Raw genomic sequence first — 22,664 nt, 5'->3', positions numbered from 1 at the left:
CCCTGTAGATAGACCCACATTAAAAAGTTGTAAAACGCAACTTTTAATATTTTTTCTACAATTTTGATCAATTGCAATTTTTTAAAAAACTTCTTTTCACATCCTGCAGTAAACTAATTGCTCTAGTTTCCAAAAAAAGTTCAAATCGTATAGTATATTAAAATAGTGGTAAATCTACGCTACAGACAGGGATTGGAACGGTTATGAAAATAACTGTTTAAACTGTTATTTTTCGGTTCTGATTGAAATAGTTATTAAGAACCGAAATGATGTTATGTTATAACACTTATAACTGTTACGAGAATATCGGTACTGGCTGGCAGTTCTGGCTTATATCGGTTACGGTTACGATTTTGGAGAACCGATATTATGTATTTCGGTTCAGGATTTCGGTTCCGGATTTCGGTTCTCTGTCATTCTGTATTCTATATTGTGTTCGACCTAATATTTATTATTTAAACAATTTATAAATAAATAAATATTTATAATTTGTTTCTATATTTATTGTTTGAAATACCATTTCAATAATGTAAAACAATTGTTTAAATAAATAAATTTTTATAATTTGTTTCTATAGTAATTATTTGAATTGTTATTTCAATAATAATTTATTGTTAAAATAATTGTTTAAATAAATAAATTTTTATAATTTGTTTCCATATTCATTATTTGAATTGTTATTTCAATAATTTATTGTTAAAATAAATAGATTTTTATAATCTATACAAATTTGTTATTTGTTTTTATTTATTTAAACAATTATTTTCACAATAAATTATTAGAATAATATAATTCACAAATAGAAAAATATATAAATTTATTTATTTAAACCAGTGTGATGAGCAACCCCCGCGGACTGCAGTGGGCCAAAAGTGAAAACATAAGAATACGCGCGGGCCGCAACCGGCAACGGACGCAATTGTTGAAAGTAACAATTGAAAATCGACGACGAAGGCCGCCTCGCCGCGCCACTGGTGGCTCATGTCGGGCGAAGTTATTTTGTTTTCTGGTTCGAAAAAAACGTCGACGTTACAAACTTCAAAGGTTGGTTTCTCAAGATAAAAGTCAGCTCTATCGCGTGGTATAGTTCGATTTTCCGCTGGACCCTAATTTTTTGAGATAAATTGAAAAATATCCTCAAAAATTGGTGCAAAAGTAGTGTCTCTTCGTCTTCAATCATTGTTTAAACATGTTTAAACAATCATAATGTATTAATATTGGATATCACTGTATTCGGGAAAGTCTACAGAATCTTTTGCTGTAAAGAACAATTCAATATCTTTTATAATAACCACAATATTTGTTTAAAGTTGAAAAATATGTTCTTTTTTTCAACGCCATGTTTTTCAAAAACTGTGCGTATAGGAGAAAAATTAAGGACAGATTCGGAATCAGCGCAAAAAACTCTATAAGAAGGACCCAACAGTATATTGAAAATAAATTTGGTGTTGGACAGTGTAATCGGTTCTCCAGAACCGTTAGGCCTGTTGCACAGTCGAGCGCAATTTTCCGGTCTCAAATACGTTCTAAAATTCTAAAAAAAATGTTACATATTTTGGATCCTAAGACGCATTTTATAGAATTTTTTCAGATTTTTTGGTTGCAAACTGTGGTCGTAAATAATGAAAAACCCCCCAAAAATCGGAAAAATATAGATTTCTAGAAAATATGAAAACATGCTTTTTACTGTTTGGTTGCTCGATAAAGTACTACAGCAGGCAGTGTCGTCAATTTTTTTCAGATTTTTTTATTGTGGGACATCATTGTAAAAATTTTTTCGACGTTTCTGCTGTGAGGAGGAAAGTTATACTTATTGATTTTACCGCGGGTGTATATTAAGTAATTTTTAACGTTATTACATGTTATTATACATTACAAAACGCAATTGTTTGACCTAAGAAATGCGATTTAATAGAAAGAAGAATTGTGTTCTGTGCGCGATATATGTACATACTGTGACTCGCAAAAATTTTCGGACGCTCTAAAAATGATAACTTTTTTAATATTATACTATACGATTTGAACTTTTTGGGAACCTAGAACAATTAGTTTAGTACAGGATGTGAAAATAATTTTTTCAAAAATAGTAACTGATCGGAATTGTAGAAAAAATGAGAGACACTTGGGGAAACTAAAACACCTGGCAGACGACTGTGAAGGGGTAGAAAGAATTAACATAGGTATAGAAAAGATAGTACAGGAGAAAAGAGTGGGAGAAATTGTAGAATGGGTTAGGAGTATAGAGAAAAAAAGGAAAGAATTAATCACAAGGGATAATCAAGAGAGAGGCAGGATTAGCGGGGAGACATTGGGATAGATCACATAGACAATAAGGTATTTGATGTGGCATGGGATATGGATGGATGGGTGGAGGAACGGATGAATGGATAAATAGAGGGATGAATGGCTTCGAGAATTATAATCCATGTCCAATTTCTGGGCCACGAGGCTGAAATAAATAAATAAATACGTATTTACTTACTTACAAAAAATTGCATTTTACAACATCTTTATATAGGCCGACATTGAAAATTTAAAAAATACGTTTTGTAAATCTGTGTCAATTAAACATATTCTGAAAATTTCGTCAAAATCGGTCGACGTTGCAATGAGCTACAAACGTTTTAATATAAAATAATAATTCTTAAAAAATATTCTGTTATTTTACACCGATATACCCGACCCGACCCGTATCATGTTACAATGTTTCACTCCACTCCACGGCGACCGAAACCCTCGAGCTTCACTTCCCTTTTCTCCGTTCGTCATCATAGAATAGTGTTTCCTGAAAATTGAATGTCTCTAGCCAGACTCGAGTTTTCGACATTTATAGCAAGCTTGCTATAATCGTATCTTATTTGTCAAAATTTAGTTTTCCATTTAAAATATTTTGTTGTTAAAACTCATCAATAGTTTCAAATAGTACTTGAACAATATTAAAAATGATACTGAAATATTGGAATATTACAATTTGGAATGAAGGGTCTAGCCGGACGAGGTAGTCCTCCGAATTATTTAAACAGCCGTTGCGCCATTCAATTTTCGGTCAATTTTTCCCATTTACTTGCATTAATTTAATCATATAATTGCATTTCATTGAAATTGATAATTGAGATTTTTTCCCGATTTTTTGGTTCAAAATGTTAATTACACAAACTGAAAAACACGCAAAAATTCGACAAATGCAGATTTATTTGAGAAACTGAAAAGTAGCATTGATCATATTTTTAGACTAGCAACATACCAGAACTTTTTTTACGACAGCGCGTAAACGACAAAGAGGGACTTTTCAATGACTCCAAGAAAAATGATAAACTTAATGACTCCGAGAAAAATAAAGAACTTAATGACGCTGAGGAAAATGAAAAATTTAATAACTCCAAGAAAAATGGAAACTTCAATGACTCTATGAAAAAACTTGACGGCACTGAGGAAAATGAAAAATTTAATAACTCCAAGAAAAATGGAAAACTTAATGACTTTGAAAAAAATAAAGAACTTACTGACTCTGAGGAAAATGAAAAATTTAATAATATCCCAGTTAACAAGCAGTCTTCAATGCCTCTTAAAAATGCAATTAATCATGTAGGGATTGATCAGGTGTTTCTCGCTATATTAAAAAATATTTACAAATCCTTTGACAAATTCTGCTTTGTGGCGTCAGGATACTGCTTTCGACATTCCATCACAGTTTGTATAATATACATATATTATTTCTCCTCTTTGTTTCTAGATAAAATTTTATTATGATCCTCCATTAGTTTAACGCCCCGTTCAGCGGTATCATTGACCACCTTCAGTCCATGTTTCAGTCAGACTACTTATTACTCATAACAACTTCTTTTTCCGATATTAGAACTATTTTTACCACGTTTTTATTAGCTCGCTTTCTTGTTCTTCTGTAGATTGGAGCGTATTAATGAATTTATTTATATATAATATCTCTGTCAGTTATGTATACATATATGAAAAAACTCTTCAAACAAAAGTTGTAGTATATAAGGAGGTGGATATAGTATCAAAGAAAAAAAATTTTTTCAAAGTCATTATTTAAAGTTTTCAAGGTCACGGATGTTTTTTCTATCAACAACTGTTTATGCTATATATGGATTCTTAAAGAGAAAAAAGACAAATTCAACGATATATCATAACGTCTATTTATGTCATGATTTAAAAAATTCTCATTTTCCATTAAAAACTCATTTTCCCATGATCCAAACGGCCCCAAAATTTTTCCAGACCATTTTCTCAACATTTGTCACAATTCTGGTTTACGGGACCAAAAAAATTTCATGGTCGAAAAATAAGGTCCACCTTAATGTTGCATATACGTAAATTACGAGAAGCAGTAAAGAGTGCTTAACGTCGAAGAAGAAAATCCGGGTAACTAAAACTTAATATGTACTACATTCCACGTTATTAGAATAATTGTAGTTTAATTATGATATATTTTAAAATTGATATAATTATATCAACATTTTTTATTTACACCTAAAAACGCCACTGTCTCGGAAGGAAATGGACATTCGAGAGAAGCAATGAAATTAGAGCATCATTGCGAAAAAAGATGAGTTTGCAATAACCTCAATATACATTTTATGAAATTCTATTATAATTATAGTTATGATTGTATTTTTTAATAAATAAACTTGTGTATGCTAGTATAAAATCAATTTATATATATTATACAATTTATTTTATTATTTGTTTGACAACTAATAAATCTACAAATTGATTCATAAACTAAAAAATACTTCCTGCATTTTCGTATTCTCCAATCAGTCCAAATAAATACCATCAACCTGTTCTCGATCATATACCAATTTTTATTAATGCAATTATGACAGTAACAAAACGTTTCTATTTAAAATGAATACATATTTTGAACATAGTTTTTACATTTTTAATTTTTTGGAAGGTTAAAAAATGTAATTAAAAAAGTAATGAAAAATAAAAATTAAAAAAAAATCCCCGCTGCACGGGGACTCGAATGCTAGCTCCAGATTGCGATTCATACGCTCGACGGCTCGACAGCCGAATTTCAGTTTCGCTTCCGCCGTAAAGCAATAGAACATGGCAACATGGCAAGTGCTAAAAATAGATTGTGGCTGGCATAAGCGCACAAGCAGCGCACACGGATATAGTAAAGGTACGTTGGTGAGTGTAGCGCGCGGGCGCGTTGCTAACACGATACAGTGTCTTCTGTGGTGGCCTCTGGTGGCCTCCTGTTCCTCACTCCAGTCAGAATATATCCTAGAGGGCGTAAGAGAAATATTCGAGCGACACAGATGTCGTCAGATGTGCTAACAGTAAAGTGGGTTCTGTTTCTTGCTAAAGATGATGTAGGTTCTGTTCCATGCTAAAGATGATGTAGGAGCTGTTCCAGGCTAAACATGATGTGGAGACAAAAGCGGCACGGCCAAAACCCGGGCGTGAGCACTCTCATATACTCTCTGTAGGAATAGACCTGACACCACCGACGAGATACTGTTAAAGACTGCCAGCCTTATGGGAGTTGGCGGGACTCGAATTTTTCGATATTTCTTACGCCCTCTAGGATATATTTTAGCTCCATCCAGAGAAACAGAAGGCCAACGACGGCATTTTGTCGGTAAAGAAGACCACTGAGGAGATTCTCGTCGCGATGCATCGGTGTGAATGCGAATTATTACGAAACCATATCGATTATTATTAAATGTTACATTCTCCGCCATATTTCAGACGATGTTTTGGCACTATTTTAGCACTATTTAGAACTTTTAGCGATGTGGTATATCAGATCACTGTAACTTTCACGTTATCCCCGCGCCCACTTACTGGTCCCGCGGAATAACACAGGGGCTGGCAGTCTTTAATAGTATCTCGTCGGTGCTGACACCTTATGGGACTTGGTGTCCATAGGAATCTGAAGTACCGACACCTTAAAATGCCAGTGATAGCAATAATTTTCTTTAAATTATATCCATAATTTGCTATTAACCCGGCTATAAATATTGTGCCCCTAGAAATAAGAATAATACATCTCTCTAATTCTATGTATAGAGGTGTTGACAGGTGTTGACATTGAATGGTAACGGGGTGTTAGCACAGACGAGATATAGGAAATGGGGTGCTAGGAACCCAATACCGACGGACACCAAAATGCATTGGGTCACCGACGAGATACTATTAAAGACTGCCAGTAGGGCTGCAGGCGAGCCGAGCTAAGCTCGAGCTCGACTGGTCGAGTCGAGTCGAGACTCGATTGGTCGAGCCGAGTCGAGTACTCGCACGAAGCGAGCGGCTCGCACGATGCGAGTAGCTCGCATCGATGCAAGCTACCCGCATCGAAGCGAGCTACTCGCGTCGACGTCATCGGCTCGCATCGGTGCGAGTTACTTGCATCGGTGCGAGTTACTTGCATCGATGCGAGTCCAGTCGAGCTTACCGCGGCTCGCAGCGAGCGTGTGATTCGTACGAAATGAACGGCTTGCATGAAGGAATCGACTCGAAATAAATTCAAACGTAATACGACATTGAAGTTCTCGCCGTGCCACGTTTAAATTATTATGTTGGATGTGTCTTATCATGATTATTAATGTATATTTTTTCAGATTTTACAGACTTTGCGAACAGGTTTTGAAAAATTGGAAATTACCAAAAATTCGGAAAATGCATATTTCCTATTGAAGTTTGGGAAATATCAGGTATATAAAAATTCAATAATGAGATATTGTTAAAACAACCGTTTTTAATTTTTTCCAGAATTTTTTATGTAGTGCATCGTACTTAAAAAAAATAAAAATAATCTTTTCCGATATTTCTTTACCTTTTGTAGGTGTATTATGTAATAGTGAACATTCTTGTATTCAGAAAAATAAAGTACAAACTTTAAAAAATGCAATGCTCTTAAAAAAATAATTTTAAAAATATTTTATTTGCCTATATTTCAATTAATATGAACAATACTTCCAGCAGATACAATTAGTGCAGACGGCAAGGTCTCCCGCTGCGAATCGAATCCCGCTTTTTTTCTTTTTTGTTAACCATATAATTGTTGTAGAGATATATTAAATATATTTTTCAAAGCACCGATCTCACCGATGCGAGAAGATAGCTTACTCGCACCGAAGCGAACGGCTTACACGAAACGAACAATGTATACAATGTATCTGATGTGTAGCCGTGAAATGAGTTTTATTTTAAAGTTTCCAGAGTACATAACTCGTTTATTTATATTAATATGTTAGTTGTGTCCCATCGTGATTATTAATGCATATGCTTTTCAGATTTTCGAATTATGCGAACGTCTTTAAAAAAATGCATATTTCCTATTGAAGTATGGGAGATAACAGTTTTATAAAAATTCAGTAATGGGATATTGTCGAAATCATTTTTCTTAATGTTTTTCAGAATTTTATATATACCATATATATATAGTGCAATGTACTTAAAAAAAATAAAAATCAACTTTTTCGATATTTCTTTACCTTTTGTATGTGTATTATGTAATATTGAACATTTTTAACAAACGTAAAAATGCAATATAAATATTGCTTTGACAATATATTTGAGAAATATCACTACAACAATTATATGGTTAAGAAAGAAGAAAAAAAAGTGTTTAACGAAAAAGAAAATCATTCGGTGTGGGATTCTAATCGTATCTGCTGGAAGTATTGTTCATATATTGAAATATAGACAAATAAAATATTTTAAAAATTATTTTTTTAAGAGTATTGCGTTTTTTAAAGTTTGTACAATATAATAATTTAAACGTGGCACGGCGAGAACTTCAATGTCGTATTACGCTTGAATTTATTTCGAATCAATTCCTTCATGCATGCCGTTCGTTTCGTATGAATCGCACGCTCGCCACAGTGCGCCGAACCATTGACAAAAATCGAAAAAGTCACTGCTTCATATCGATTTAAAACAATGTTCATACTATGTCAAAATAAATCAGTTTTTGAGAAAAAGATTTAAAAAATTCAGTAGGAAATTAGTTACAAGCGAATCTGTACGCGAATTTTAGGAAGATCAAATAGTAGACGTTTGTTGTTCAATTAACACAGATCTACAAAGCGTATTTGTTAAATTTTCAATATAGGTCCACATGAAGAAGTTGTATAATGCAACTTTTAGTATTTCTTCCACAATTCCGATCAGTTGCTATTTATGAACAAAATTTAATTTAAAACGAAGTTTCAGTTTCGGAAGAACTGAACTGCGAATTCATATATCTACTGAAAACCACCAATAAAACAAAATTTTGTTTATAAATATCGTTTTGTAATGTTTAAATAAATACTATATTTATAATAATATCATATTGTGATTGCTCTCAATATAAATAAAAAACCACTTTGTTTCATGTCTCTATCATAAACAGAACAAAAGTTATTGAATTTTGTCCAAGGAACAGGCATTCCGGCGCACTGTGGATCGGTGCGAGCTGAGCTAAGCTCGACTGGATTGATCGAGCCGGTCGAGTACTCGCATCGATGCAAGTAACTCGCATCGATGCGAGCCGATGACGTCGGCGCGAGTAGCTCGCTTCGATGCGGGTAGCTTGCATCGATGCGAGCTACTCGCATCGTGCGAGCCGCTCGCTGCGTGCGAGTACTCGACTCGACTCGACCAATCGAGTCGAGCTTAGCTCGGCTCGCATTTTGCGAGTACTCGAACAGCCCTAACTGCCAGCCCCTGTGCTATTCAGCGAGCCCGGTAACCGGGCGCAACGGGCGCGGGGATAACGTGAAAGTTACAGTGATCTGATATACCACGTCGCTAAAAATTCGAAATAGTGCCACAATAATGCCAAAACATCGTCTGAAATATGGCGGAGAATGTAACATTTAATAATAATCGATATAGTTTCGTCATAATTCGCATTCTCGCCGATGCATCGCGACGAGAATCTCCTCAGTGGTCTTCTTCACCGACAAAATGCCGTCGTTGGCCTTCTGTTTCTCTGGATGGAGCCAGAATATATCCTAGAGGGCGTAAGAAACATCGAAAAATTCGGGCTCGCCAACTCCCATAAGGCTGGCAGTCTTTAACAGTATCTCGTCGGTGATTGGGTCACCGACGAGATACCACAGACGAGATATAGGAATAGACCTGACACCTTATGGGACTTGGTGTCCATAGGAATCTGAAGTACCGACACCTTAAAATGCCAGTGATTTTAGCGTCCTCTACGCTTTAAGAACGGTGAATTCGAAAACTAGAACCAACACGAATCGGGTTCGACTGGTAAAACTTCTACAGCCAGTGCCGGATTAATCCAGCGCGGGGCCCGTAGCAAATTTAACCAGGAGGCCCTATGGTTTGCACAATAATATAATAAAACCCAATGAATGACCTTTTTTGTAGCAAAAATATCTGCGAACGATATGTCCACAGCGTTGTCAAGTCTAAAGTACGCAACGTTGTCCGATTATGAGTTTTCAATACATCCGAAAATCATCGGATGAGTGCAGTCGCGAAGAGGCTCTCTAGAAAGATTTAATTTACGACAGGCATTGAAAGATATAAGAATCCTTAGATTTATTGCAGTTAGAGGCCGAAAATCGTGAAAATCTGCAATTTTTACCACCCTTAAACGTTTGTAGCTCATTGCAACGTCGACCGATCTTGACGAAATTTTCAAAATATGTTTAAGTCACGCAGATCTACAGAACGTGTTTTTTAATTTTCAATATAGGCCCACATAAAAAAGTTGAAAATGCAACATTTATTTTTTTGAACAATTCCGATCCATTGCAATTTCTGAAAAAAAATTTCTTTTCACAACCTATAATAAACCAATTGCACTAGCTTTCACAGAAAATTTCAAATCGTATAGTACAATATTGAAACAGTTATCGTCTTTTTTAGAGTGTCTTTAAATTTTTGTTCACAAAATTTTGTATATCGAAATGTAATAAGAAAACTTTAAAAACAATCACATTAGGAAGGCGTAAAAAATAAAATTTTTCAATTTAAGAATCATATTAAATACACGTAATGCGAATGGAGTATAAAATTTTTTATTCGTGCTAATAAATGCTCCAAAATTGTGTTTTATCGGTAACATTGGGTGTTGACACTGAATGGTAACGGGGTATTAGCACAGACGAGATATAGGAAATGGGGTGCTAGGAACCCAATACCGACGGACACCAAAATGCATTGGGTCACCGACGAGATACTATTAAAGACTGCCAGCCCCTGTGCTATTCAGCGAGCCCGGTAACCGGGCGCAACGGGCGCGGGGATAACGTGAAAGTTACAGTGATCTGATATACCACGTCGCTAAAAATTCGAAATAGTGCCACAATAATGCTAAAACATCGTCTGAAATATGGCGGAGAATGTAACATTTAATAATAATCGATATAGTTTCGTGATAATTCGCATTCTCGCCGATGCATCGCGATGAGAATCTCCTCAGTGGTCTTCTTCACCGACAAAATGCCGTCGTTGGCCTTCTGTTTCTCTGGATGGAGCCAGAATATATCCTAGAGGGCGTAAGAAACACCGAAAAATTCGGGCTCGCCAACTCCCATAAGGCTGGCAGTCTTTAACAGTATCTCGTCGGTGGTCAGGTCTATTCCTATATCTCGTCGGTGATTGGGTGTCAGGTCTATTCCTATATCTCGTCGGTGTCTGTACCTCCAATATAGTGCTGCACTCTAGTCTAAAATTTTCAGCATGGATCAGAACCGACAGCATTTTCTAGCATTCACTACGTAGAAGTAGAAATTGTTCTAGCACGATTACGGACTCTAAATAATGGGCTGTAACCTGTAACAATAGTAACCCCTTGCCCTACGATTTATTTTACGATTTCAGTGATTAGAACTTTGTTGTAGATCGTAATTTCCGAAAATAGGAGAAAATTTATATCTATTGTATATTGTATACTAGTATGTTCTCCAATAGCTGCAGATTTTAACAAAACCAAAAAGGAATTTAATTTCGGTGTTAGAGTAAATTAATAACATACATATTTATTAGAATCTGTTCAGAGTCTTCGTCACGAGTCTGACACGATATTGTAGGGCAAGGGGTTAAGGAATCCTTTCACCATATGCCACCATGGTTACTAGTCAACAAGTGAAATCACGATAGTCTCAACACATTCCCTCGCGCACCGTTGTTTTTGCCACTTGCTGTAGTTTTTCAGTTTTATAGTTTCAACTTAGTGTTACAAGTATTTTGATTTTGCTTGAAACAAGAGAATAGTTCGTCGAAGTGTGTTGGTCTCCGAGAGCATTTATGCGTCTGTGAAAGTTGCAAAACAGATTGACGATGAAGCCAATTCATTTTTAAAATTGTTTTTATACAATCTGTTTCGCAGCAATCACATTTGTGTGACCGGTGAGAGGCTTTACTTCAATTTCACCAAGTTAAGTGTAAACATTTTAATCCGCCATCATGATGGACATGGAGATGAATGCCGGTTTGGGTGACGTAAGTATTCAAAACATCAGTTATTTTTATCGAAAGTGAAATCAATGTGAAATTTGCCATTGTATATTATTCACGTCGATTATTAGATAAACGATGTTTGCCTTTTGTTATCGATCTCCGATGTAATAATTAACCGCATTCTGATGACGTTTAATATATTACGCGAATATGATCGTTGTAATTTTATGATATTAATTTACCGTTCTCGGCAGTATTTTAATAACAATGGGTGACGAGAACGTCGAGAAACAAGACGGACCAGAGAAGTTAGCCGATGTTATTATTACTATTGAATTGTTTAAAGTATTTGTAACCTAAACGCGCCACTACCACCGACGCAACGTTTTAATGGAACAAGGATAGTGATATAAAAAGGAGAACAAAGTTGCACAAGGATTACGAATTGTCAATTAATCGTCGTCATTTCTGCACACTTAAATAACATTCAACAATGAGTGCAAAAATAATGGCTGCATTTTTTCGCTTTGTGTTCATCAAGTGTGCATTTTAATGAGAAAGGAGAGTAATATAAAAGGAAACAAAGTTACACAAGGATTACGAGCCATTCAGTTATTTTTCCATTAATTGTTGTCATTTCTGCACACTTAAATAACATTTAATAATTAGAGAAAAAATAATGGCTGCATTTTTCGTTTTGTGTTTATCAAGTGTACATAAATCAATGAGATTTTCATAATTGGTCGAGGGATTTTCATAATTGGAAAAGAGTAGCCGCCAAATGTAGTACAGTAAATGTTCTATAGATGTGAAAATTTTCGGGATCAGATGATCTCGACGCGGTATATTGGTGTGAACCACTACTAACGCAACGCGGAGAGTACTATGAATTTCTAGACAGACCTTGGTAATATCTGCTGTCAATCTGCGTACAAATTGTGCACAAGGGCATACCACTTTCGCGAAGTGGAATTCGGTTATTGTTTCCACACTAAATAATAAATACATACGAGTTGAAGCAGGTCCGAACAACAGGTCCTCGTTCCGGCAGGAAATAAAAAGGGCCGGAAGATGACAGCATAAAAAGCCCGAGACGCAGGATAACGCGGCTATAACGAGGCCACTGATGTCTGTAGTCAATCTCGGGTGCTGTCAAAGAAAAAGAAAAAAAAATTATTGCTCTCTCCGTGTGTATCGGGGGATGTGTGTGCGGGAAGTTTATTAGGCGTGCCGGTTCAGTTGGAGTCGCGAAAAAATTGGTCGTAAATTTCATGGACCCTTATCAGAGCCGTGACGCGATTAATATCGGACGGGCCGACGGTCAGTGGCGCGGCTAGGTGGCAATGATCGTGAAAAAGTAACGAAGGATACGAGGGATATCCTGTCAGCGTGGCGGAATGACACGTTTCAGGATGAGGGGAGCGAGATCAGCGAAGCTTCCTCGGAGGGGAGCTCGGCCAGCAGCACCTTCTGCGCCCTGGAGAAGGATTACGACAAGGTGAGGGCGTTCCCGCCGACATCGGGAAAATCTTTTTCATTACGCTCAACGAAAACCCTGCTACATATTCCACCATGCTATGTATTTCATATTGAGACCACGAGTAATCGCGGGGATTTTAAGTCTTAGCCCGAGGAACATCATTGACTCGGCATTTCTACAGTAATGAACCCGCCCTATTAACCCATTGCACTCGAAGCAATTTCAGTTCCAAATTCAAGATATTTGTTTCAACCCAGATCATTTTTGTTCTATGTAATCTTTTTTACATTGTGCACATCAAATTGAACCTGTTTTCTTATATAACAGTTGAGCTTTTACAATTTATAGAATACAGACAAATTTAATAATGTCAAAACTGTTTTGAATAATGGTATGGCAATTTTTAGTGGCGCCTCAGACTCGCCATTCGAGTGCAAAGGGTTAACCCTTAAGTTATTTTAACTCAAAAATTAAACATTTCATCCGACCTAAAATAATTCCATTCTACGTGGCAGAGTTGACATTAATCAGTTAAAATTTTAACCAAGATATTGATTGATTAATGTGTACAATTAAAAAAGGTAATCATTGAAAAATCGACGATTGATTCAATCAATTGATGAAGTTAATCGCCAATCATTGATTAGAAAAAGAAATCATCGAAATTGCGGAGACTAATTTAATCAATTGTTTTGGAGTTAATCGCCACACGGTCTATCCATAAATTGAGAAAAGAGAGCGGAGATAGAGAATTGACAGAAATATATCTCTACACAATTTTGATTCGGCATTTCATTTCGAAATTTCAGCAGTTAATCATTAATCAATTATCCGATTGACGATTACAATTGAAACGAATGTAATCTTTAACCGCAATTAACGGCTAAAGTAGGAGTTTAATTGTTAATTGCGATTAACGATTGACGTAGAAATTCAGTGAATCGTTAATTAAATTTTTGCCCAACTCTGCTACGTGGTGGACCACGAAGCGTGATCAGCTTATGTTAGATTATTCTGCTGTTAAGGGGACGACCGAAAGTATTTTTAGCTAAAACAACATTATGGCAGAGCCCCTCAAACACACTTTGAAATTCACTTTAAATCAAAAAGAAGATTTTTAAGAAGATTTTAAAGAAACATGATCTATCAACCGAACAAAGCGTGAGGCGAAAGGCGGAGAAAGGGGGAAGGGGAGTGTGAAGTGTCTGATTCTTGTTCTTTGTTGCCATTAAACTAAATTTCTGAGTGAGTTTATGTTAGGGGTTTCGAGGAGGCGGTGCAGGGGAAAGGGCTCTGGCCTAAAGAACAAATTCGGTTATTCAAAATGGTTCCCATGGAAATCAGCGACGCAGATTTCTCCGACACTGTTTTCACCGATTCCAGATTTGACCGATAGCTTTGGCCGATAAAGCCTTTAACCGACAACGAATTTCATCGACAACGATTTTGACCGACAACGAGTTTGATCCACGACGACTTGAGACACAGTATGACAATATTATATGATAATACTGTATAATATTATAATACATATGATAATACTGTATTGTTAAGGACTGATTGTTTATCACTGTATTGTAGTTTCTAATAATGAGTTTAAATTTGTATCACTTGAGTTTGTACGTTATGCATTTAATAAATATGTTATATGTGGTGATCGAGTAAATATGGAGAGTGGGGGTGGATTGGATAGCAAGACCACGAGGAAAATGTCGTAGTCTGGCTAGAGATAGCAAGCAGAAGGTAATCGCCAAATTTATAGTATGAAGGTGTAAAGAGTTCCAAGAAGTCTTGGATCGGGCCGTCACTTAATGATCACCTTGGATCATGAAAGGAGTATGGTCGACATTTGGGAAACCAAATGTGGGTAAACGATCCAAGACGGGGAACTATTACCTGAGCTCGAGAAAGACAAGACAGGTAGAACAATAAACCGTCAACAACGGGTGAGTCGGACCGTCACTCAGTGATCTCCCTGGATCATAAAAGGAGTACGGTTACCATATGGGAAACCATATGGGCACCAGGCGACTCATTATGGTTGACTGTTTACCTGAGCTCGCGAAAACAAAGCGAAGTACGGCGAAACGGGAAAGTGACCTGGCTATCATTAGCAACATGCATGATAATACATACACTGTGGTCGTCTTAAGTTGTTGTGGACCAAATTCGTTGTCGGTCAAAATCGTTGTCAATCAAATTCGTTGTCGGTTAAATACGTTGTCGGCCAAAGCTATTGTCGGTCAAATCTGGAGTCGGTGAAATGTTGTCGGCGAAAACCGTGTCAGAGAAATCTGTGTCGCTGATTTCCATGGGACCCATTCAAAATAGACAGAATTCGCAATAGTGTAAATTTTAAGTGATGGTGTTCAACGAATTGATACTGTAGAGACCATATAGAAAATGTTGAACAGAACAGATATCCAATTTTCCGGAGAAAAGCAGCGGCAAAATTAACAAGGGAAGCCCGTGACGTTCAGGTCACCGATTTAGCTCAGATTTTGCATATAGATAGCGTACACCGTGTATAACAAGGTGCTAAACACGAGCGGTGCATTTATAATTTCGTAAGGTAATCGAGTTTAAAGTATGCGTTACTTATATGCAGAGTCTCAACTGAATCGGTGATTCGAACGTCGCGGAATTCGTGAGATTTCCACGTTCAGTAATTTTAGATATTAATACATGATTGAACAATGAACATTTTTTTTTAATTTTACAGTGTTACGAGCTCTTGTTTTTTGTTTATCTGATTTTGCAAAGTGGATGGTGAAGTACACAATATATTTTATTCTGTTGTGTCTTTGTAGATTCATGCATACGTACAGTAAGGAGCAAAACTGAACCAATAACCACAAGTTTTGTATAAATCATGATTTATTGCTAAATTTTTGTTGTTATTGCTAAACGAGGAGACATTAATTATTGAAAAAGATTTCTTAAGTTACTTCTAACTATGATAAAAATAATTATAATTTTGATGTTTTGTTATTCTTCTATATTCCTAGCAATAAATCATGATTTATACAAAACTTGTGGTTATTGGTTCAGTTTTCCTCCTTACTGTATTATTTATTTATATAGATTATTGCTTTGAACCCCCAGTGGTTTATTTAGCAAGTACAATATTGTCACATATTTCGTTCCAATTATAATACATATTGTTCTTTTGTAGAAACTTTAGTTATTACGATTTTAATTAACAGCAAAACTGTCAAATCTGGTGGAATAATGTCGTATCTACAACATTTATTCAGAAACTATGAAGAAATTTGGGACGTTCGTGTAAATTTGAGTTGCTGAAGATCATTTAAAGACTCTGTCTGTCGTAATTCGAAAGCCAAGACGAATTCTATTATTGTTGCATCGTGTTTGAAAATGCTTTCAGGTGTTTTAAATCTGTAATTAATTCTTGTCGTTTTCTCTTTCGTTCATGGGTTTACGCTGCTATATCATCCTCATGAGGCAGTAGTTTGCCAATTAAGGAAGTCCTATTAGCCAGTCCGTTGAAGTTCGAAAACTCCATTTATTAATTACCGATATCGTGGAATTCGGTAAATAGTAAACAGATGGTAGTTTATCATTTCATTTTTCAGGTCTTGAAAGACATGAAAGGCGTCGACGCATTGGCTCCGTTTTTGAACGAGTACACCAGGCTGTTCGAGTCTCTATATAAAGCGCATCGAGTAGAAAAGGAGCTATTGGAAAAATGTGCATCACTGGAGGTACAATTAATATAATATACTTTAATGAATTTCTATTTTTTGCTTGTGGCTGTTGCACATTTTATGCGAAACGTTTCACCCGTATGTTATCGGTCCACATTCATTTTCGAAGATAGCATGAAGGAAATAAACCAACGTACTTCGTAATCTGATTTTTTTCCAACAAGAATTGCCGAGTTATGTTTCTAACTTCAACATATCTTAAAAGCTCACAGTAATAATTCCATGAAAGGTGGAACATGGGAAAAGTTAATATTGACAAGCTTTTTTATATCTATCTGTAAAACTCTTTAACCATTGTAAACAGTTGAACTCGGGAAAGAGATTTTTATGAAAAGTTTAATTGGACGACAAAATTTCAGGAAAGTCATTTAATCAAATAATCGAAAATCTGATTCTTTTGAAATAACATTTTCGTTCATAGTTTATTGGGTAATAAAATCATTTAGTAAAAAGTTGCAACTAGACTGCGGACTTTTATCCAAGGTTAAAGATGTTTGCATTAATTGCAAACTATTAGATATTTTTGTTTTAAGTGTAGTAAATTGAAAATAACACAGCAGCGATTCCAATTTGTATTGTTTCGAATTTGATCTACGTGTTGATTGAATTTTCTCAATCTGCATTCGATTAAAATCGTGGACAATTGTTGTAAAATAATTCGTAATTATTGCTGGAGATTGTGATTTCAGGTCCATGTCGAGGAAAACGCGAACACCGTGGAGGAGTTGACGCAAACGATTGCCAACAACGACGAGGAGATCGAGAAGCTGAAACTGGAAGTGGTGAACGCGATAAAGCGGGCCGATGCAGCTCACACGCGTGAACTGAACGCGCAGGAGGTGATAGAGAATATGCGGCTGAATATCGCACAAATGAATCACGAAATCGTGCAAACTACCAGGCAGCTCGCCGCCCATGAAGAGTGAGTTTCCTTGTGAATCTCCGAGTTTTTAGGGAGTTAGAGTTAGAGTTAGACTTTTCAAGTCTAACGCAATTTTTCAATCATTTTGAATACTGTACTTTGACATCTTAAGTCTTATAGATTGCGGATTTTGAGCATTTACAACAACAAATTAGTACATAGATCCTAGGGATTGCAATACCGGACTAAAAATACAATACCGGTATTCGGTATTTTTTTAAACGTTGTACCGGTATACCGGTATTAATACCGGTATTAGGAATTTTTATAAAGGTACAAAAACACAGTTGTTTAATAGAAAAAAAGTTAACTAATTTATTGACGTCATACTTTTGAAATGTGATTGTAAAAAACATAATGCATCTATTGAACTGTCATTAAGCCTTGAACGTATTTTTCTGCACAAATTACCTGCAGTTGAAAATGCTCTTTCCGCATCCACGCTGGTTGGTGGTACTGTTAATAATGAGCGATATACTTTCTCTAAATATTTGCCTCGATGTCCTTCATCTTCTAACAACTCGGTCTCTCGTCTGACGGTTTTGGATAAATCTATTTTTTGTATTATTGTTCGTGGCAATTTTTTTATTTATAGCTAATTGTAATTTCTTCTCGGGAGATAATTCTTTTTCGATATTAACATCAACATCATCTTCAACGAATTCTTCTGGATAGGTTTGTGTTTGATTTTCATAAATGTTTTTGTGGAAATTGACGACGAACTTAATTAAATTTGACCTTGTTAGCTTCTTTTCTTCCTTTCCGTTTTCTTTTTTAAAGTCGTTATAATTATGTAAATACCTTAAAATATTTTCTAGTTCACTATGCCTTTCCTGTATACGAATTTTCAATGCACTGTATAATTCCTCAGACAGTGGCGTGTCCTGATCTTTAAGTGATTGCAACATAAAATTTATTGCTGCATTCGCTGTTAATAAGTTGGAATCCTTCCGACATAATGCTTCCACAGCCAGCTTTATTGGAAGCAGAGCTGATACAGTTTTTGATATTAAATCAAATTCACTATCGGAAAAATTAATTTGTAAATTCAAGTCAATTAATGCTGTCTGAATTGGATTTTTTAATTTCAAAAATCGTTCCATCATTAATAACAAACTGTTCCAGCGTGTTTTAGAATCTAATATTAGCATAAGTTCTTTTTTTATTTCAGTAAGTATATCTTTTTGTAAAATGGCATTTTTAGTAGGGGAACGTTTAAATATTTTAACAACTTTTCGAATTTTCTTAATTATAGGAAGTCCTCGTTACTATTATCTTCGTCATATTCAGATGAGGTGCTTTCAACAATTGTATTATTATTTTCTTCATTGTCACTCTATTCGAAATCAGAATCAGAAGTTTCTAAATCCAGATTTCAGCGGCGAACGTATTTCAAATAAGAGTAGATGCCCCAAAAAAATATTTATTATTTATAGTTAATACCGAAAATACCGGTGTTTTACCTTAGCAAATACCGGTTTCACGAAATTGCAAAATAGCACGAAATACCGATATTCGATATACCGGTTTACCGGTATTGCAATCCCTAATCACAGACTTAAGATTTGTACAGACGTCTCATGCTATTGTTCTGTCACGCCGGATTTGCTGGGGCCAAAGCGGCCCCAATACCACTTCGGTGTCGCGCCCAATGTTACCGATAGCAACGTATTAGCAAGTACCGGATGTTCTGTATACCCAATTTCTACTACGGACACTTAATATGATTTGAAGATTACAAATGTATATGGCGCGTGTATTTAAATGGTAAAAATTATGTAGTAGGATAATTATGAAGTACTACATACAAGTAATGTAAAGTAATAGATTCATGAGCATTAATATCTTTGCGTACATTTATATGATTGTTAAGAATGTGATCCCGTTTCTGTTAATTACAAAATTACAATAAAATTTGATATATGCAATAATATCTGATAATTCTACGCAGTTATTCAATATAGTTATGCAAGTTTGTTTCTTGCATTGTTAATTTTTTTAACAAACTTCCACAAGTTTATGGTGTTTACTTTGATTATTTCTGCATACGTTCACATGTATAAATTTTATTTGATTTACAACATTTTTAAACATTATATATTTAGCCGGTTTCGATTTTTTTAGAAATGACATGCCTTCGAAATTGGTGTTACAATGAGCTGGGATAGTACGCGGTGTACCATGGTGTACCCCCGTTTCAGGTAGAGGCGAGTCGAGCGCACCGCTATTATATGGTCCGTTGTCTATACCGCAGGCCTCGAGAAAATACCAGCAGACTGTTTACGACTAAATGATCCTATTTATACCTCGAGAACAATATTAGTGACCACTCTTGGCCAACGACACCTTTTTAAGTAAAAATTAAAAACCCTGAAACTCGCATCGGTTTGAATATAAGTCGAAAAAAAGGAATAACTAAACCCAAAATTGCATCCGTTCAGAAAGGAAAGCGCGTCATTTTTAATATACAAATATCAGCCTACACATGCCGTGCATGATTGATTACACTTTTCTTAATACTTCCGCATCGGAAAATAATACCTTTCGTATTCAAATTTAAATTAATTAGTTTGATACGTTAACATTTGTTACCAATATGTACAAAACATAATTTTTAAAACTATACTTTTGTTCTGTAGATTACTTAAGTGAACGTCGTACATATATAATTAGGTTTACGTGAATGCATTAAACAATCTACGAATTAAAAATATCAAAACATTAAAAAATTTTATATTTACATAAACAATTAAAAACATTAAAAAGATTTTTTAACAAGTCAACGAATATTTAGATAATCGTTTAATAAAATTATTAACGAATGAAAATTCTATACTTTAAATTAGGGAGCAATATGACTCTGAATTTCGACAGCTCCGGAAAGCAGACAAGAAACCGCTGAAACGCTTCCGATGCGGGCAGGCGGGCATCGACGGTTACTGTACGAATATAATCCGGCAACATTGCACTTTTAAAGCTGACAACGCTGTAAAATCTAGCGTCCTGAGCCAAACACCTTTCGCGTTGTAACGTCATGTAGTTCACTAGCTGACCGTTCCATTTCGATAGAGTCCGCTGTCGTACTAGGGCATTTTCTACAGGGTCGGTAATTCAGGATCCCGGCGCGACTGAACAATAGCATGCACAGTCTGTACAAATCTTAAGTCTGTGCCCTAATAGATCCGAAACAGTAAGAACATTCGGACAATTTAAAAATATCATTGTATATTATTTTTCACGTATTTGAAAAAGGAAATAAATGTATATGTAGCTCAATTATTTTGCTTGAAAATCTGCAGTCCTCTTACAAGGGACATCAACCAAGTGTAACGATTTTAACGAAATGTATACAGGATATAGTTTGTTGAAAAATACAGGGTGTCCCAAAATTCGTGAACTTCCCGAAAGGGGGTGGTTTCTGAAACCATTTGAAGCGACATTTTCCTTTTCAAAAATGTTATTCGCGGCTTTGTTTAGGAGTTATTAACGAAAAACACGGACCAATGAGAGCGCGACCTAGACGCGAGTTGCCACAGTCGGCCAATAGACAGTTGGCGCGCCGGGCCGACTGTGGCAACACGCGTCTAGGTCGCGCTCTCATTGGTCCGTGTTTTTCGTTAATAACTCCCAAACAAAGCCGCGAATAACATTTTTGCAAAGGAAAATGTCACTTCAAATGGTTTCAGGCAGAGTTGGGCAAAATATGTAATTAGATACAAATCTCAGATCACGAATAAAAGATACAAAATTTTAATTAGTTAATCGAAGATATAGATACAAAAGTAACTTGTATCCGACGTTTAATTAGATACTTTTGTATCCGAAGCAGAAGGATCCGAAGCTACGGATCCATTTGTAACTAGTTTCTGTATCTAATTCAAAGATCCTTTCGGATCCTTCAAGATCCTTTTGACCAGCTCGAGGCTTGAATGAACACGTTCCGAGGCCCGAGGGTCGGGCCCCGAGACCTGAGCCCAGAACACAATAGCCGGGGGATTGCCCGGCCGTGTGTATTGCACCCCTCGGCCTAGGCGCCCGAGGCACCGATGATGGACAAAAATATTGAATTATATAAATACTTTTTCGAAGATATCTTCACGAGTAAAAGCAGTAAGCAGTGACCGAATTCTATCGAGTTTAGACTTTTCTTAATCGGAAGACCTAGGACGAAAACGCTTGGGATACATAATGTAAAAACTTATAGGGTTGTGTTTCAAGAACTGTGACAGGATTTGGTGGGTCATTCCTTCTAAGGATTTGGATTCAAAATTTACGAAAACATGGATAGCAAAAGATGAAAGGAAAATAGAACAAGGTGAAAACGGTTTATATACAGTATATATGATTTATTCAATTTTGAACAGTTCAATAAGACAGAAGGTACAAGCATGTAAAAAAAAAGCAAAACTAAGGTTTCAACTTTCAAGGGGTACGACCGAGAGAACAAAATAAATGACAATAACGATACATATTTCAACCATGTATACATCATCTCATTAATTACACACACTGCACTATATCTATCATACTACAAAAACAGTGTTTACAAAAACGGTCAACTGACGCCGCGTCGGAGCAGGCTTACATTTCCACGGAGCGTGTGAGAATACGGAAAATCTAGGTGCACGGTAGTGCACCAGCCAAGTTCTTGCACTACCACCTTTTACACGAAACAATTTAGCAGTTTTTTAGAGGCTTATAACTCGGCACTGGAGACAGATGGAGAGATGTAATTTCGTGCAGTTGTTAAATGCTATCATGTCTCAATATTGACAAAACATTAATCTTCCAACATTAGTAGGTTCCGAGATATAGGACCTCAGAAATCGTTAAATTTGTCACTGACTGACCGACCGACCGACCGACCGACCGACTGACAGACAGATCATCAAAACCTTTTGGGTACTTCCCATTGACCTACAAGCTTGAAATTTGGCACACAGGTCTACCATAACAAACCATCGAAGGAATAATTGTCAAAGTTTGAAATTTTACACCTTAAAGGGGTGGTATTGAAAAAATACATTACGAAATAGGTACGTAGGATAGAACATATGTATAGAAAATGGCTATATCTCGGGAACGGTGCGTCCTACCGCAAAAATAACGAAATTTTCAAAAGGCTTAACGTAAAGCA

General features: G+C 35.9%; 2 protein-coding genes across 3 annotated transcripts in view; one reads left to right on the top strand and one right to left on the bottom strand.

The window, feature by feature from the left end:
* LOC143211118 (acyl-CoA Delta-9 desaturase-like) overlaps positions 1-22,664 on the bottom strand; it is a 285,417-nt gene that overhangs the window by 126,374 nt on the left and 136,379 nt on the right. Inside the window, exon 2 of one of the 2 annotated variants that reach the window (XM_076428575.1) lies at positions 12,408-12,546. The gene's annotated coding sequence lies outside the window, so the exon portion shown is untranslated. Of the gene's footprint in view, positions 1-12,407; positions 13,060-22,664 lie in introns of those variants that run through there. The other variant, XM_076428577.1, reaches the window with a different exon arrangement.
* LOC143211117 (uncharacterized) overlaps positions 10,137-22,664 on the top strand; it is a 38,334-nt gene continuing 25,806 nt past the window's right edge. Inside the window, exons 1-4 of the mRNA XM_076428574.1 lie at positions 10,137-11,439; positions 12,809-12,895; positions 16,474-16,602; positions 17,295-17,527. Of these exons, the coding sequence (XP_076284689.1) occupies positions 11,404-11,439; positions 12,809-12,895; positions 16,474-16,602; positions 17,295-17,527 (485 nt within the window). The 5' untranslated portion in view covers positions 10,137-11,403. The remainder of the gene's footprint in view (positions 11,440-12,808; positions 12,896-16,473; positions 16,603-17,294; positions 17,528-22,664) is intronic.

This window comes from Lasioglossum baleicum, chromosome 8 (assembly GCF_051020765.1).
Source record: "Lasioglossum baleicum chromosome 8, iyLasBale1, whole genome shotgun sequence".
NCBI lineage: Eukaryota > Metazoa > Arthropoda > Insecta > Hymenoptera > Halictidae > Lasioglossum > Lasioglossum baleicum.
Note: the sequence above shows the minus strand (reverse complement) of the source record. Positions and strands in the feature narration are given on the sequence as shown.